The sequence below is a fragment of the Varanus komodoensis genome, unplaced genomic scaffold, assembly GCF_004798865.1.
Source record: "Varanus komodoensis strain SLA01 unplaced genomic scaffold, ASM479886v1 scaffold16, whole genome shotgun sequence".
Lineage (NCBI taxonomy): Eukaryota > Metazoa > Chordata > Lepidosauria > Squamata > Varanidae > Varanus > Varanus komodoensis.
Genome location: NW_025335468.1, coordinates 4,916,389 through 4,931,936, shown reverse-complemented (window position 1 = coordinate 4,931,936; position 15,548 = coordinate 4,916,389). Strand labels below are relative to the sequence as shown.

General features: G+C 44.9%; 1 protein-coding gene across 2 annotated transcripts in view; it reads right to left on the bottom strand.

Annotated features, from left to right (window-relative positions):
• Positions 1-15,548, bottom strand: part of EPS8L2 (EPS8 like 2) — a 99,443-nt gene that overhangs the window by 26,420 nt on the left and 57,475 nt on the right. For both annotated transcript variants that reach the window (XM_044426145.1, XM_044426146.1), the window contains 6 exons: positions 13,044-13,205; positions 9,853-10,002; positions 9,213-9,292; positions 7,960-8,105; positions 2,209-2,288; positions 1,160-1,286 (listed from right to left, as the gene is read on the bottom strand). In XM_044426145.1, the coding sequence (XP_044282080.1) occupies positions 1,160-1,286; positions 2,209-2,288; positions 7,960-8,105; positions 9,213-9,292; positions 9,853-10,002; positions 13,044-13,205 (745 nt within the window). The remainder of the gene's footprint in view (positions 1-1,159; positions 1,287-2,208; positions 2,289-7,959; positions 8,106-9,212; positions 9,293-9,852; positions 10,003-13,043; positions 13,206-15,548) is intronic.

Sequence of the window (15,548 nt, the reverse complement as noted above, 5' to 3'; positions counted from 1 at the left end):
TGAATGGTATAAAGAAGTTTGGAATATAGTGGTTAATGATAAGTTGACATGTGAGATAAAGGTGAAAAAAGGATTGGTAAAGAAGAATGATTTTAAGAATAAATGGGTTATGTTTATTGAAGATGTATTAATAAAAGGGGAGGTAATAAACCCTCAAAGGATATACTGCAATTTTGGGTAGACGGGGGAGTCTCAGAAAGAGCTGGAAAATGAAGGAAAAAATAATTAGGCAGTCATGGTCCCAGTGGAGGGGTGCACTAAGAGTGATTTCTGTTTTTCAAATTTCATTATGTGTATTGAGTGTTTTTTCTTTATCATGTGATTTTTGTATTTGTATTGTATAAATTTTTTTTTAAAAAAAAGCAAAGAGACAAGCAAACAAGGTAAAGAAACAAGGAGAGGTAGCAGAAGTACTCCAGGGAAGATGTCTGACTGTATTCTGGAGTGAAGGCACAATTCTATGCATGCTTAATCAGCAAAAAGGCCTACAATTCTTAGTGGTCCCCAGCTAAGCACAAAAATGAATGTTATTACTGCATGATGGGGAAACATTTTACTTCAGGGATAACCAGTCCCTGTATTCTTGAAAGTCACTCTGTTCCTCAGAGAAGAATCTATGAGGCCATAACCATCCAACATTTTCATTGATGTTGAATCTTGAAAACCAATTCCTGATTTTTCCATCCTGCTGAGATGGTATGAGGTCACGGAGAGTGCTGAGAAAAAAAATATATTTTTTTCAAGGAGCAAAATGGTGTTGGTTCTTTCCCATTCCATAAGGGGCATGAAGCAGAACTACAATAAAAGCTATATGAAATAAACATGGAGTCTCTGGTTCCAGTTGAAAGTGTGAGGAGACTTTTTAGTCTCAGCTTAACACATGTTGGGACCCTCAGGGACTGACTGAAGTTGCTTCAGGAGCCAAATATGTCCCATGGGACTCTAACTGATCCCTACTCCCTAATCTCTTTCAGGATGTTCCAAACCAAAAAAACATGCAGACTTGTGTTGAATAAGAACTGAGGCTGCAAACCTATGTACACTTTCTGGGAAAAAGCTCCACTGATCAAAGTGGGACTTTCTTCTCAATAAACATGGATAGTCTTGAACTGCATAAAGTAGTTTTCTATCTAGGCTCCTGTCGTCCAGCTCTTTATACCTGCTGGTGCCTTCTTCTTGTTCTTTTTTCCTTTCTTCCTCTGGTTCAGCTGTCTGAATGCTTCTGCTGCCTTCTGAAGCTTGGCAACAAACAGCTCAATGTCATCAAGAGTACAGTTCAGGATTTGCTGCAAAGACACATAACAAAATCAATACACAAATGGTCAGAGGCTTTGCGTGTTCTCCTCAAACGCATTCTGTTCTTCCTTACCAGGGGCCAAAGAAAAGAACATGTTTATTATATTTAACATGCACATCTTGGGTTATACACACAGCAGCAAAGGGGCAGTCTTGAAACCATGGGGGTGGGGAGGAGACATTTCTTTCTGATAACTCACATCCAAGGACTGAGTATGGGTTGTGTGTGGGTTGTCATTGAACCATGGGTTGTTGTTGGCATCTGGTTGTCTTGTTGTCTGAACCCAGCCCAGGGGGAAAAAAAACAACAGGGTGAACAACTCACAGTTCACGGCCCAACAAAAAAATCATGGGTTCTCTTCATGGGTTTTTTTGGCACTGTTAAGAAGCCATGGATTGTTAACAGTGCAGGGTTCACAATCAGGGTTCAGACATTCTATTCCTGATTGTGGGTTATTGTGTTGCCAGAACCCACTCTTCCTCTTTCCCTACCATAATCCGAACAAAAATCGCTTCTATGAAGCTGCTATTCTATGAACTGTCCAGAGAGCTTCGGCTCTGGGGCAGTATAGAAATGAAAAGATGATGATGATGATGATGGTGGCGGCATTTTGACAGATGCCAATAGGGGCTTTTCTCAAAAGGCAAATAGCAGCTTAGGAGAGTGATTTGTCTTTAGGATCTTGTCCACAAGAGTTAACTCTGCCCATCAACCCCAGTCCAGAGGTTGCTTAGTCTTTGCTGCAGTTTGTTATTTGCAGAATGTTAACTGCATTCACACAACAACATCACATCAGGTTTTACTCTAAAAACAAAACAAAACTGACATTCAAATTTATGACTAAAACAGAATATGCTGCCCTAAATCCTTATCACATCATATAACACTTTAAAAAGCCTATTATCACTAACCGTTTCTTTCTCAATCTTCTGTGCAAGAATTGCCCTGGACTCTTCCTGTTCCTGAGAATTGGAATTTCTTCGATCATATTCTGTGAAAAACAGAAAAAGAACACATTAGTTATCAATGAGGAAGCAGGAGTAGATGCAAAATATCTGCCTTTCAAAAACTCATCTTCATTGCAGTAATTATTATTAATGTACAGTCAGTCGGTCAAATTCCCACTTTGTCAAGGGAAGCAAACAGAACAATTTTGAAACTAATGTAGCTAATTAAATATCTCAGAAGGATGAGTCATCACGGGCACTTCCAAATGAGGTTTTACCATGCCTTAATCCTGCTTTTGTGCACCAATTTTTATGAAGAGTCCAGACAATTGTGTTTTAACTTTCCCATGTTTTCTCATTGATTTTTCCTGTCTTTTCCCCATGACATGGGAAATCCATTAAGGTCAAAAAGACAGAACAGTTGCATGGAACAGTTGCATGGAACAGTTGCGTCTAGGAGCCGCCCCCCAGAAGCACCCCATTTCCATTACTGCAATCCTTACTGGTATACTTGACTTGCTTGGTTGCCAGAGAGCAGCCTTGACTTAGACAATTCATCTAGCATGATTTGGCAGATCTTCCATCTTATCATCTTTTGGATAAGAACTGCAGTGGGACCGTTTGCTTGAGCTCAACCCCTACAAGTACCCAGTGCATATCTTCTTTTTTCCGTCCCGCTTTGCCATGACACAGAATCTGTTTGCTTTGGATACAATACCCTTGGAAGAGGAGGGTCAGGATGCCAGGGGCTGGAGGTCAGATGACACTGAGCCTGCTGCATCAGTCTGGACTCATGCAAGCAGTTCCTCCTGCTTACCCCAACTACCCTGATATCATGGAGGGACAGTTCAGCTAGTTTCCATAAATGCAAGGGTTAGTGATTAGCAGTGGGGGAAATGCTGTCCACCCACACTGAAGAGACGTGGTGGCAGCTTGCAAAATTTCACACGTAAGCAGGGCAGAAACAAAGAGCAGATGCAACGAGCAGCATGGGGTTGTAGGCAATTCTCCCACCCATGCAACTGTGGCTAAGGTGGCCATCTGTTTTCCATAATCAGGCCTGATCTTGGGATTTAAGTCCCATGCAGGTATGCAAAAGCTGAACAGGGAAAGCTTTCTCTGGCAAAATAAAAAGATAGCATCAATGGATTAAGTTTCACTTGCTAAATTGCTGCAGGGCAGGTGCTGTTGTAGGCACAAGAGCAAGGCCAGAACAACAAGGAAAAGTTAGTAACTCTCTCCATGGCTCCATCAAAACCTCACTGACTGCCCAGGAAATCCCAGATTTATTTAGTGCTGGGCCTCCTGAAATTTTCCACCCAATGTTTGGGCAGAGGAGCTGCAGTGGGGATGATGGAACAATGATTTCACTGACTTTCTCCAAGCTGAGGAGGAATGCTCAACCATTTCTCACAGGCAGGATTCACCCCTGGCAGGGACTGTAGCACAGCGTCTTTCTCTTATCGTAAGGATGTTTGGTTTCAGAGGGGAAGGTTGTGCTGCCCCTGCAAGTGGCCAAAGCATCAGCTGTGCCGGTAGGCTGGCTCCCCATCTGCATCCGTCACAACGCAGGTGTGTTTTGCTGGTGTGGGGAGCGGTGTCCAGCGCCAGGGAAGACGTGGAGCTAATGCTAAGCCAAAATCTGCCTTCTCATTTCCCGAAGGCCTGGTAGGGCTTTTCATTGTCCCCTTCACTTCCACAGTGCTTTGCCATGGTGGGTGTCTCCTTTCTGCTGCACATCTCTGCATCGCTCAGCAGCTTCCCAGGTGCCTGTGCTTCCTGACTGGAAAAAGCCTCGTGGGAGGAATGAATTCATGATCCCTTCCCATGAAGCATCAGGAACTGAGGGGGATGCTGCAGGCTGCTGAAGAGATGCCTGTGCAATGACAGACAGAACATTTGGATGTTCCTTGGCCACCTCACCGGTGGCTGAACTCATGCCGACATCTCTGAATTTTTTTCTCATTTGGATTTATTTTTGAAAGCAGTTTATTTCCTATCAAACTGAATGAGAATAGTCAAAAAATGGTTTCCCACCCAATCCTGAATCTAATCACAAAGGATCTGGCCACAAAGCAATAGGGCAGAAGAGCCCCGGGTGCATGGTAGTTCCTCGCCATCCATCAGCCTTCCAGCAAGCAAAAAGGTTGCCTGCTGTAAAGGAGAAAGGATGAAAATGATGAGAGATGAACAGAATGAATAGGAAATCAGTCGAGGGGTTAAAATAAACAGAGAACTGCCCAATGGCCCCAGGCTGCCCGGATTTCTGCATGACTGCTGCTTTATGCATATTTATACAGCACTCAGAGCAACTCAGTAGGAACTTGTACAACTCTCATTAGAATCCTTTTTGCTTTACAAAGGCGGGTTGTGGGGGAAGCATGGAATGTGCATAAGTGCCTCTGCCATAATACATTCGGAGCCTGATGTAGAAGCGACCCATTGAAATCCAAGAGGCAGATCAATCAATATTCCAGCAGGGCTGCATCTTGTTGCCTGCGGTGTTCCAGCAGCTGCGGGAGGAGGGGGAATTCTGTCTTTGCAAAGGAAGCATGTCTCCAGGATATTTCTAAAAGCTTTTCAGTGACACACAGCAAGGATTCTGACAAAAGAGCCAGAATGCAGAAAATATCATCTCTAAGCTAAGGAATGAAGCTACTTGTTGAAACAGGTTTTTTGTATGCCTAAAACAGGTATTAAACAAAGGGGGTTATTATATTCCATGGTACATGCCAGGTTCCACCTTAATAGATTGTCAAAAACAGCATGAAGTTGCCTCTGGCTCTGCCATATTCAACAGAGCTGCTCTGCTGATTTCCCAGAGTTTGTTGTCTACAGTCCATCAGCCCAGTCACTGCTCAAGGATGATGGGAGCTGAAGTCCAACAACAGCCAGAGGGCCACAGATCCCCTAGCCTCAATATATAAGAATGACATTAACATATTCATAAATTATGCAGTGAACAATGAAGTTAGGAATAAGTCTAATGAGGGAAAACAGCAATCTTACCATAAAATGTTATTTTTATCAAAACGCAGCAAGCATTTTGCATATATTTTACATAGTAGGGGCCCCTGTGAGGTCTTGGGTGCCAACCCTGCTCCTTCTTGCTTCTGGGTGGGCTGCCAATCTGCAAAAGTCATCTTTCAAGCCATCCTGTGACACACGAGGCTGGTGGATGTTTGTGCCCATCTACTGGCTGAGCTACTGCATAGCAAAGCCATTTGGGGCTCATAACACATAAACAAATATCCATCTCCCATAATAGTTCTACATTATTTTCCTTATGCAAAGCTAGATTGTAAAGCAGCCTTGTTGTTTCTCAGGACCAGGGAATCAGCAGTTTTAACTAGCAGTTCTAGGGGGAACATGTTTTCCATCCATCTTGAGCTGCTTTAGACATGTTTTTCAAAAAGAATCCATGCATAGAAGAGTAAACAATAAGGACAATAAAGGGAAAGCTTGATGTGGTTAACATCTGCCTGCCAGGCAGAAGATAGTGGCGGACAGCTCAGTGTAAATGTCAGCCTCTGGTGCACGGTTGCTAGGAAGGAGGCAAACTCCACACTGGGCATAATGAGGAATGGAGTTGAAAATAGGACTGCCAAGACCTTAGTCTCCTTATACAAATCCTTGGTATGATCACACTTAGAAGACTGTGTCCAGTTCTGGCTGCCTCACCTAAATAAGATTGCCCTGCATAAGAGTATCATTGAATTGGGAAAAGTACAGAGAAGGGCACTGAAAATGATCAGGAAGATGGAGCAGCTCCCCTTTGAGGAATGGCTTCAACAACTGGGACTGCTCAACTTAGAAAAAAGAGGAGTAAGGGGGGACATGAGAGAGGTGTTTAAAATAATGCATGGCGTGGAGTGAATGGAGAAGGAGACATTTTCCTCCCTCTCCCCTAATCCTCAAATCAGGATCATCCCATGAAACTGATTGGGGAAAGGTTTAGGAGAGTATTTCTGCACAAAAAAACAGCTGAACTATGGAATTTGCTGTCATGGGAAGTAGTGATGGCCACCAGTGCGGGTGGCTTTAAAAGGGATTGGACAGATTCATGAGGGAGGAGGCTACTAGTGGCTGCCGGCCTTGCTAGCTTATGTGCTAACACTTTTACTAGAGGTGGCCTGCCTGCCTGCACCAGTTGCTGAGGAGCTGGGCAGGAGGAGGTCTTGCCCCCATCCTGCTTGAGGGATCCTGTGGGCAGCTGGCTTGCCAGCGTGCGTACGGCAGCTGGAGCAGATGGACCTTTGGTCTGATCCCGTGTGGCTTCTCTTACGTTGTTAGGGCCTCCTGGAGGCCAGCACCTTTGGAGTTCCCTACTGAGGAAGGTAAGGTGGGCCCCCGCTCCGCTGCCCTTCTGCCACAGGCACAGACGTTTTGAATCTCGCAGGCCTTTGGCATGTAAGCTGGTCTGCTGGGTTGGGCACAGTTTTATTATTTTGCTGCTGTGTTTTAATTGTGTTTTTAAGGTATTCGCTTTAACCAAGTCAAAGTTTCAACCAAGTTTATATTTTACAAACGTGGTTCTGCTTATTTGTCATTGCAACAGCATTTCCTTGGTGAAAAATGGGGTAAAAAGTAATCAGTTAAGTAAATAGATAAATGCAAACTCCCGAGGTGCATGTTCATGTGAGAGCCAGTGTGGTGTAGTGGTTAAGAGGGATGGACTTTGACTCAGGAGATCTGGATTCTAGTCCCCACTCAGGGCCATCTTAACGCATGGGCCTGATGGGCACTTGCCCGTGGGCCCCATACTAATCTGTGTCTGTTAACCCTTGGAAAATTGGGAAGCTTCCAAAATTAACAGTAGTTGTAGTTGTCGTAGGGGCCCCAGTACACTGCTTTGCCCGGGGCCCATAATGCTGTAAGACGGCCCTGTCCCCACTCAGCCATGAAATTCACTGGGAGAGTAAATGCCTCTCAGCCTAGCCTACCTCACAAGGTTGTTGTTGTGAGGATAAAATGGAAAGGTGGTGAACTGCCTTGGATTCCTTGGAAGTGGAAGAAAGGTGGGGTATAAAAGGAGGAAAGGCACAGGGATAGGTTATTTCTCTATTTCAGTGTCTGTAATCTTTACATTTTTAAGTGTTTTATTCCATCCTATTTATGCATCAGTTGGCAACATTCAAAACCTGCATGAAAATGTGTATATGGATTTATCTGCCTGAAAATGCATGCATTTTCCTCCAGTGCATGCATTTTTGTGTGTATTTTGAGTGGAGAGCTGCATCACAGTTCTGAGCAAGATAAATGCACATATTGGTTTGAAAAGTGTAAATTATGCCAGTTCATATTAAGATGTGAAGTCGGTATTATACCACCTATTAAAAGATGCAAACACCCCTTTTGGGCCCTTCCCCAACCTGGTGCCCTCCAGGTATTGGGCACTTCAGCTCCCACAGCTCCAGCCAGCATAGCTAATGGCTAGGAATGTGGGGAGTGGTAATCCAAAACATCTGGAGGGCACCGAAGTGGGCAAGGCTGCCTTGAGGCATGTCTGGCTGCAGGAAATATGTGTGGGCATATTCATGTTGACTTGCTTTCCTGGATTTTAACATGCACCAATGAATGGAAACAAAGGGCAGTGAAGCAGCACTGGCTGTTCTGCGCGAAGGAAGGCGACGCAAGGCTCCCGTGAACCCCTGGGTGGATCCTGGCCACACTCGCTGTCGGTCTGAACTGCCCAGTCCCTGCTGCCTCGTGTACCTGGGTTATTCTGCTGTGAGAGGGCAGCCGCTCGGTTCACATTGTTCTTCGGGTAGCCTCTTGGGTCATGCTGGAAAGAGATGGGAGCTGGCCCTTGAGGCGGAGGGAGGATGGATTGCCTCTGCTTTATCTTCTCCTGGTTAACCCTGCAGAGGAAGCCACACATCGTTCTGATTACCACGCTATTCTGCGGGTGGCACTAACCAAAGGGGATCAAAGAAGATCTTGTTTTGCTGCTTGACTGGAATATTTTATTAGACCATGTCCCCTGTTCCCTCCGGGGCATGAGAAACACCCAGTAGTGCCCCCCCGCAAAAAAATTATAAGCTGACCTCAAAAGTCCAGTGCCTGATACAGTTTGTGGCCAGCTCAGTCATTAGGCCATCTAAAAGCGTTTATTCTGCAATGTATATACATTACACAAATGCAACAGAGTTGTATATGTGGCTTGTGTATATGTTGCATATGCTGCCCAAACCTATATATGGGTTAATGCCAAGTAAGTGCCAGTACTCCATGGGGCACAATCGCTAACAAATACGGCACGTGCTTGCATAATCCACTCTAGTGAATGCCAATAGCACCTTCTGGTGTACCAAATTTTCTGGATAGTGCAGCATGGCAGTACATCAGGCCCCTGCTTCTGCTAGTCACCCTGCTTCTGCTAGTCAAATCAGGACTGGAGTGGGAAGGGCGATGCACTGGCTGCTGAACGTTTTTCCAGACTTCTCTGGCATTCACAGCTTCACCAGCTCTTGCCTACGTGCTTACAAGACTAACCCCACTCAAGACCAAGATTCTCAGCATGCTGGACTGAACTATATATCAAATCCTGCACTTTTCTGTGCTTGTAGCCTCATGCCGGTCTCTTTCAGGGTGTTTTATCTATCACTAAGACCTATTAAGATGATTTACATCCTTTAGATTAATGTGCATCAGAATTAATCTCTGTGACCTTCTCGTTTAGCTGCCAAAAGATGTTCACTCTGTATCTCCCTGGTTTCCCGGCTTACCTTCATTCAAATTGGTATGTTCAAATCCCACCAATAAATGAAGCCATGCATAATTTTGCTACTCTTTAATCCTAATATAGTCACATCCAAAGTGCACACCTAAAATGTCAATAGCCTAAAGAGGGATGGGAAGTTAAAACTGGGGCCGATCAAGAGCCTTGTGGATTATACGTGCCACTACAAGTGATGCTTCCTGTGAGGGCATGTGCTGGAACCTCCCTATTAGTAGTGGCCACTTACTTGAGTGTCTGCGGCCGTATCTTCTTTCCCAACTTTTGGTCAGAAAGTGCACTTTCTATGTCTTCATGAATAATTTCTGCCTAAAACACAAAATCAGGAGAGTCTGGAAAATGGAAACAGCTTGTGCAGCGAAGATAGACATGCATAACTGCCTTATCAATCAATGCAGCATGAAAATAAATCTGCACTGTGTAATGGCATGGCCTTTCATATTTTAATGCTGTTTTTATGCCAAGAACAAGCATACAGGCACAGGCTTGGTTTGCTTATAATACTAATCCATGGTTTATTTAATCCATGGTTTGTTGTATCCAGAGTTTGCTTGGCAGATGATAGAACAAACCGTGCTTTGTTTTCTCAGCCCCTTGCTGCTTTTTCCCTCTTCTCTCACCTCCAGGGCCAGACTCCAGCCCAGCAGGGCTCCCTTCTTGTCAGAAACAGTAGGAGAAGGCCCTCCCTCCATCCCTCCATCACCCAGGCTCTGCCTGCAAGGGACGCCCCGAGCATACCCAGAACTCCGAACAACAAGCACTCAGCATGCCACTGTTTTTAACCTCCAGTCGCAACCCGTGGAGATTTCTTGCTTTTGCTTTGCTCCCACCCTCAGCAAGGGAGAGAGGGTGAGGGCCTCCTGATTTACCTCCACCTCGTCGCAGTTGAAGAAGTGGATGTCAGGCTTGTGCTGCTCCGAGTCCTGACACACCAGCAGGAGGATGGAGGGGTAGCACAACTGGTTCTGCTCGACTCGGCAGTGCAGGACTGTTGGCAGGAGGAAGTCTTCCAGCTCTTCCTGAAAGGTAATAGGAGACAGAGTACAACACCAGTACTGAAAAACCCTCTGTTGCTGAATTCCGCCACTGTAACAGCCATTTCAGGGAGAAAACCACAGACATTGTAGCCTTTGGTCGCTTCACAGTTAGAGGTTTACAGACATTGTAAAATCCATTCTGCCTACACTTTGTAGATTGTCCTGGAGCTTTAATTCCATCATCCACGCCTTGACAGAACTGAACCTTACAAAAAAGCTGTTCATAAGCAAATTCCTGCAAGTGTTCTCCAAATATGCAGATCTGTAAAAAATGCATATTTTCACACTTTAGCCTGCATGGGGAAAATGTGCATTTTTGGTTGTTGCTTTTTACGTTTCATTTTATTCTATGACTAAATTTATGTGAAATTATGGACAGTCTGAACCATGATCAGTAAGTCTGTGGAAACTGCTCCAGTGGGGAAGAGTGGGGAATCTGCTAGGGATTCCTAGCAATCGAAGCTCATTTGAGTCTGTGGTGCACTTCTGCCTCCAGACAGCACCTTAAATCCATTCACAGGGGTTCCCGTCTCTCAAACACAGGGAGAGGAACAGAACAAGAACTGGCACCTTCTGAACAGAGGCTGAGGAAAAGTCTTTACGAGATGGCCAGAAACTTTCCTTGTGTTACCCCCTCTCCTTGCTCTAACTCTGAAGTCTGCAGAACTGTGATTGTTTCAAAGTCTGTCTATATATATGTGTGTGGCTAAAGGGACAGCTTAACCCACGAGGTCTTTCCCCCTTGGTTTTCTGTGACAACTGTCAGTTCAAACTGGCTGAAGACTTTTCAGAGCCATCTGCAGAGAATTGGTCTTTCCCCCACAAATGCTTCTCTCTTGTGAATTAGACCATGCAAAACTTACTTAAACAGAGAATTGAATGTCAAACTGATCAAGCCAGCTTACCAAATATAAAGGTTAGGGGAGAAGTTAAATCCTGAGCAGAACCAGCAAACGATTTGATATCTTTGGAAGGTAAAGGGATTAGAAGGGCTTTTTCTCTTGCCTTGTGCTTTCTCTTCCTTCTTGAAGGCAAGTACAAGAATATTCCCTTTGGTGAAAAGGCTTTGTTCATACCAGACAAAGGAACATCTGTTTTTTCATGCCCATATTACAGACAGGCATGTAATGAGTTCATTATTCCACTCTTTCAGGATAATTTGATTCTTTCCAAAAAAGCCAAACTTTAGTTCCTTCTATCAGATAAAGATGCTAAGATCACATACCAAGTAGCCACTTTCTATAGGGCAATACTCAGGTAAGGAAATCTTATGCTATTCGTTAATAAATCTATACTGTTTGTACAATTAAGCTGTGGATTTTAGCAAAGCTTTTATTACTATTATATACATCTTTGTGGCAGTACATGTTTTAGTTTTATGGCTTAGGTTATTTTAATTTTTAGCCTCCATTTCTTACATTTTGTTTCAAAGTACATCTTAAAATGTTATTTTAATTGGGAAAATTGAAAAGCATTGTTTAATCCATTATGCTGGCCCATATTAGATTATGCTAATTAATTAAATTAATCATTAGATTGATTAAATCAATCAATCAATCAATCACTACCCCAGTATTTCCCATCACTCCCATTGGAGGATTACCTTGTTGGAAGGTGATGTTAAAATAAAATTTTTTGAATTTTAATTTTTAATGGGTTGGCATACTCCTACCTTCTGTTTTACACTTGTCGATGTTTTCTATACCATTTTATTGTATTTTTATTGCTCTTCTTTGCACTGGTCTATCACTGAGACAAAATCTGCATAAGCTTCTGTGCAGTTGGCATAGAAACACAGAAACAGAGCAAGTCAGAAGGGGTCTCCCGGGCCATCTAGTCTGATCCCCGGATCCAGCTGGCTCCGCTCATGACATGCCCACCATATGCATGTCCAGTCTATCTTAGGTCTACATGGATTGAAACTAGGCTATTGTAATTATTCTATGTAAAGTTTAATTCTTACTGTACTTATTGATCTTATTGTAGTATAAGTATTTTGGTATTTTAATCACTTCCTTTTACTGGTGTCCTATCTTAATGTATTTTTTGTACCAATTTGTTTTTAATATTCCTGTGCTGTATTTTACTGGTCTATGACTGAAATAAATTCTTTCAATGTGATGGTCTGAAAATGTAAGTCAGATCCATGTTTCCAGAGGCAGGTAAACTCTTTGCCTGAGTGAATAATATGCTCCATGACAGCCTTCCTCAACCCGGTGCCTTCCAGCCATGTTGGATTTCAACTCTCATAACCCCAACTGGAAAACTCCTCCCTGAATGCCATGCTGGCTAGGAATCATGGGAGTTGTAGTCCAACACAGCTGGGGGCGATCAGGTGAGCGTAGGAAACTTGATCAGATGCCAGCCTGAAATGCTACCCAGCAGCCCCCAGAAGTAGTTGCTTTAGTTTACATGGTTGGCTACGGGCCAGGCAGGTCACCAGATGCACTCTGGGAAGCCCCTCGTCCGGGCCTTCATAGGGATGGGCTGCAGTGTGCTTTGTTTAGTTTTCTTAAAGTTACACATTCTGTTCCTGGCTCTGCTATAGAACTACCTGGGAAAGAAGGTTAATAATCCACCTTTCCTGTTGCACATTCCCAGTGCAGAGAAAGGCATCTCAGCAACGTATTTTCCAGACTCCAAATCTGGTCTAGATCTCTTGGGCCTATTGTAATGCAAATATATTTTCCTGAGCTGCACAAAATGCAATTGTGGAGCAGAAAGTAGTTCCATGAATGGCTAATTCATCACCATGGTGGGTCGATTAAATCGGTCTTATGCATGCACACAAGTAACTCAGGCACTGTACTTCTGCTACACAAACAGGGTGAGATCAGCAGCTCTTTCTACTTTTGTCATGGCTGTTTCAGCAGTCATTCCATCTTGCTTAACATCCACACAGAAACCTGGTGCAGTCCTTCAGCCCATTGGGAAATGGGGTGCATTCAACTAATGAAATGCTTACATTCATCAGATGCTTTTCTTCACCCGTTTCCATTTTAAGAAGGAAATTGGCTGCTCACCTGCGTTTCACAGTCCAGAAGTCGGATGGACTTGTCATTCACCTGCAGCAACATCTCTTGAGCCCAGATCTTCTCTTTTGAGTGAAGCAGCTTGAACTTCTTGATGGCATCATCCACTGTTACACTGCCCTCACTCTTGTCCATGATGAAGGTGGCTAAATGCTGGAGGGACAAATTCACAAGAGGTGTGGAGGGAGGAGAAATGCCATAATTGCAAGACTAAATAGGAGAGGCTACAGACCGATTCAACTCCATGCGCACCAATGGATTTTATTCAAGGACCACATCTATTCATGCTTCTAGATAGAGGCGTCCCAGTGCTAGCAGCCACAAGGCTATGGTACAGCCCTGTCTGTCTTGGACCCTCTTTGATACCAAACAAACAAACAAACAAACAAACAAAAAGACAGAAATAGTGGGAAAAGGGTAATAATGAGGAAAACAACTGTGAATCAGGCAAGCTGACGGCACATCTGGATGCATCCAAGTTGTTGCTGTCCCACCTGCCCCCACAGCAGAATCAGCATAGGTTACTCTGTCTTCTCCTAGGGATGTGACTGCCTGCTTCTTCATCAATGGATGCATGAGCAGCCATACATTCCACGGTCTCAGAACTGGATCTCCTGCAAGCAACACCACCAAATGGCTCCCATAGAGGATGTGGCTAATCACCTAAGGGCTTGCAAGTCAAAAGTGACTTGTGGGAGAGAACTAGCAAGGGCAGAAGCTCAGAAGAAGGGGGGACAGCAAGGCAAAGGGGTGCCGGGGAAGGAAAGAGCCAGTCAGTCCTGGTTCCCTGACTAGCACGCTCACCCTGCATACACCAAAGGTGTATCTGTGAATCGCACGGCTGCAATACATTTTCAGGTGTATGCTTAGAACATGATGAGGTGTGTGCTGGAAGAATCCAACACGCAGGTGCCCTTGCCTTGTTCCGTGTCCCTGCACTGCATAATCATGTGCTCCCCTTCAGCAAGCCAGAGCTAGGAATGCAGCTTTCCGCAGGCAGTAGAAAAGCTGGCTGGGCATGACAGTGCACGCAGTCATTTTCAGGCGGGCTCCAAACCTGCTGTCCCGGCTGAGAAAGCGTTCAGCGGGTCTAACATGATAGGATCTCTTGACCGTGGGAGTGGCAGGAGTCAGGTGATTTCTGTCCAATTTGTGTGGACAAGTGTCACTGCAATTCTTGGCAGTGCAAGGAGACAAGGCTGGAAGGCTGCGGTTTCCTAATCTCTCCCCCCTCCGCTTGCCGTTGTTACAGTGCAGAACAACTACGCTTCCCAGGCAGAGAGAGAGAGAAAAACAAACAATGTTTCTGCCTGTGGTTTTATCAGCCAGCAGAGGGAGGCACCAAACAAAGGCAAGAGAAGACATTCCCCATGACCCCATTATAGTCAGTCTTGCAATGGCTGAATGCAGCTTCCTAGATTAGTTCTCCCACCCTGCTATTTTAGGCCCTTTTCTCCAGGGATTGCGCTCCATACCTCCTTCTCCAGGAAATGAAGCCCAGGCCATTAACCCTACATTGCATGCTGACCGCCTCAGACCGTAAGACAAGCTGCGCTGGATCAGACCAAAGGTCCATCTGGCCCGGCATGCCGTGCACACGGTGGCAAACCAGCTGCCCACAGGATCCCTCAGGCAGGATGGGGGCAAGACCTCCTCCTGCCCAGCTCCTCAGCAACTGGTGCATGCAGGCAGGCCACCGCTGGTGAAGGAGGCAGCACGCAGCCATCAGACTTTCGGCCACTGATAACTTTATCCTCCAGGAATTCGGCCAATCTGATTTTAAAGCTGTTCAGATGGGTGGGCACCTCACTTCCCGTGGCAGTGAATTCCACAGCGCAACTATGTGCTGAGTGAAGGGCTTCCTCTGATCTGTACTTCTTCTGTGCCTGCTACCGATCCGTGTTGTGCTGCTGCCTCGCAGCCTCATGAGATGACCTCAGGTTGCAGTGTTATGGGAAAGGAATAAAAACGTCTCCCTCCCCACCTTCTCCATATCATGCATAATTTTAAACATCTCTGTCATCAATCCCCTTACTAGCCCTTTTTCTAGGCTAAACAATCCCCGTTGTTGAAACTGTTCCTTCTAAGGGAATTGCTCCAACCCCTTGAGCATTTTAGTTGCCCCTCTCCCCACTGTTTCCGTCTGAATGATGCCAAGAACTGTTGACAGTATTCCAAGTGCAGCCACAGCGAAGATTTGTATAAGGGCGATGTGATCTCGGAAGTTTTACTTTCAATTCCTTTCCTAATTACACCTACCACAGAGTTTGCTTTTCTTCACAGGAGCCACATATGGGGGTCGACATTTACACTGAGCTGTTGATTACAATCCCAAGACCCCATTCTGGGTCAGTCCCTGCTAGCTCAGGTTCTATTAGCCTATACTTGAAGTTGGGACCTTTTGCTTCAAAGTGCGTTACTTTACACTTGCGTACGATCAACTTGGATGCCCATCCTCCCAGCTTGGATAGACCCCTTTGGAGTCCCTCATAGACT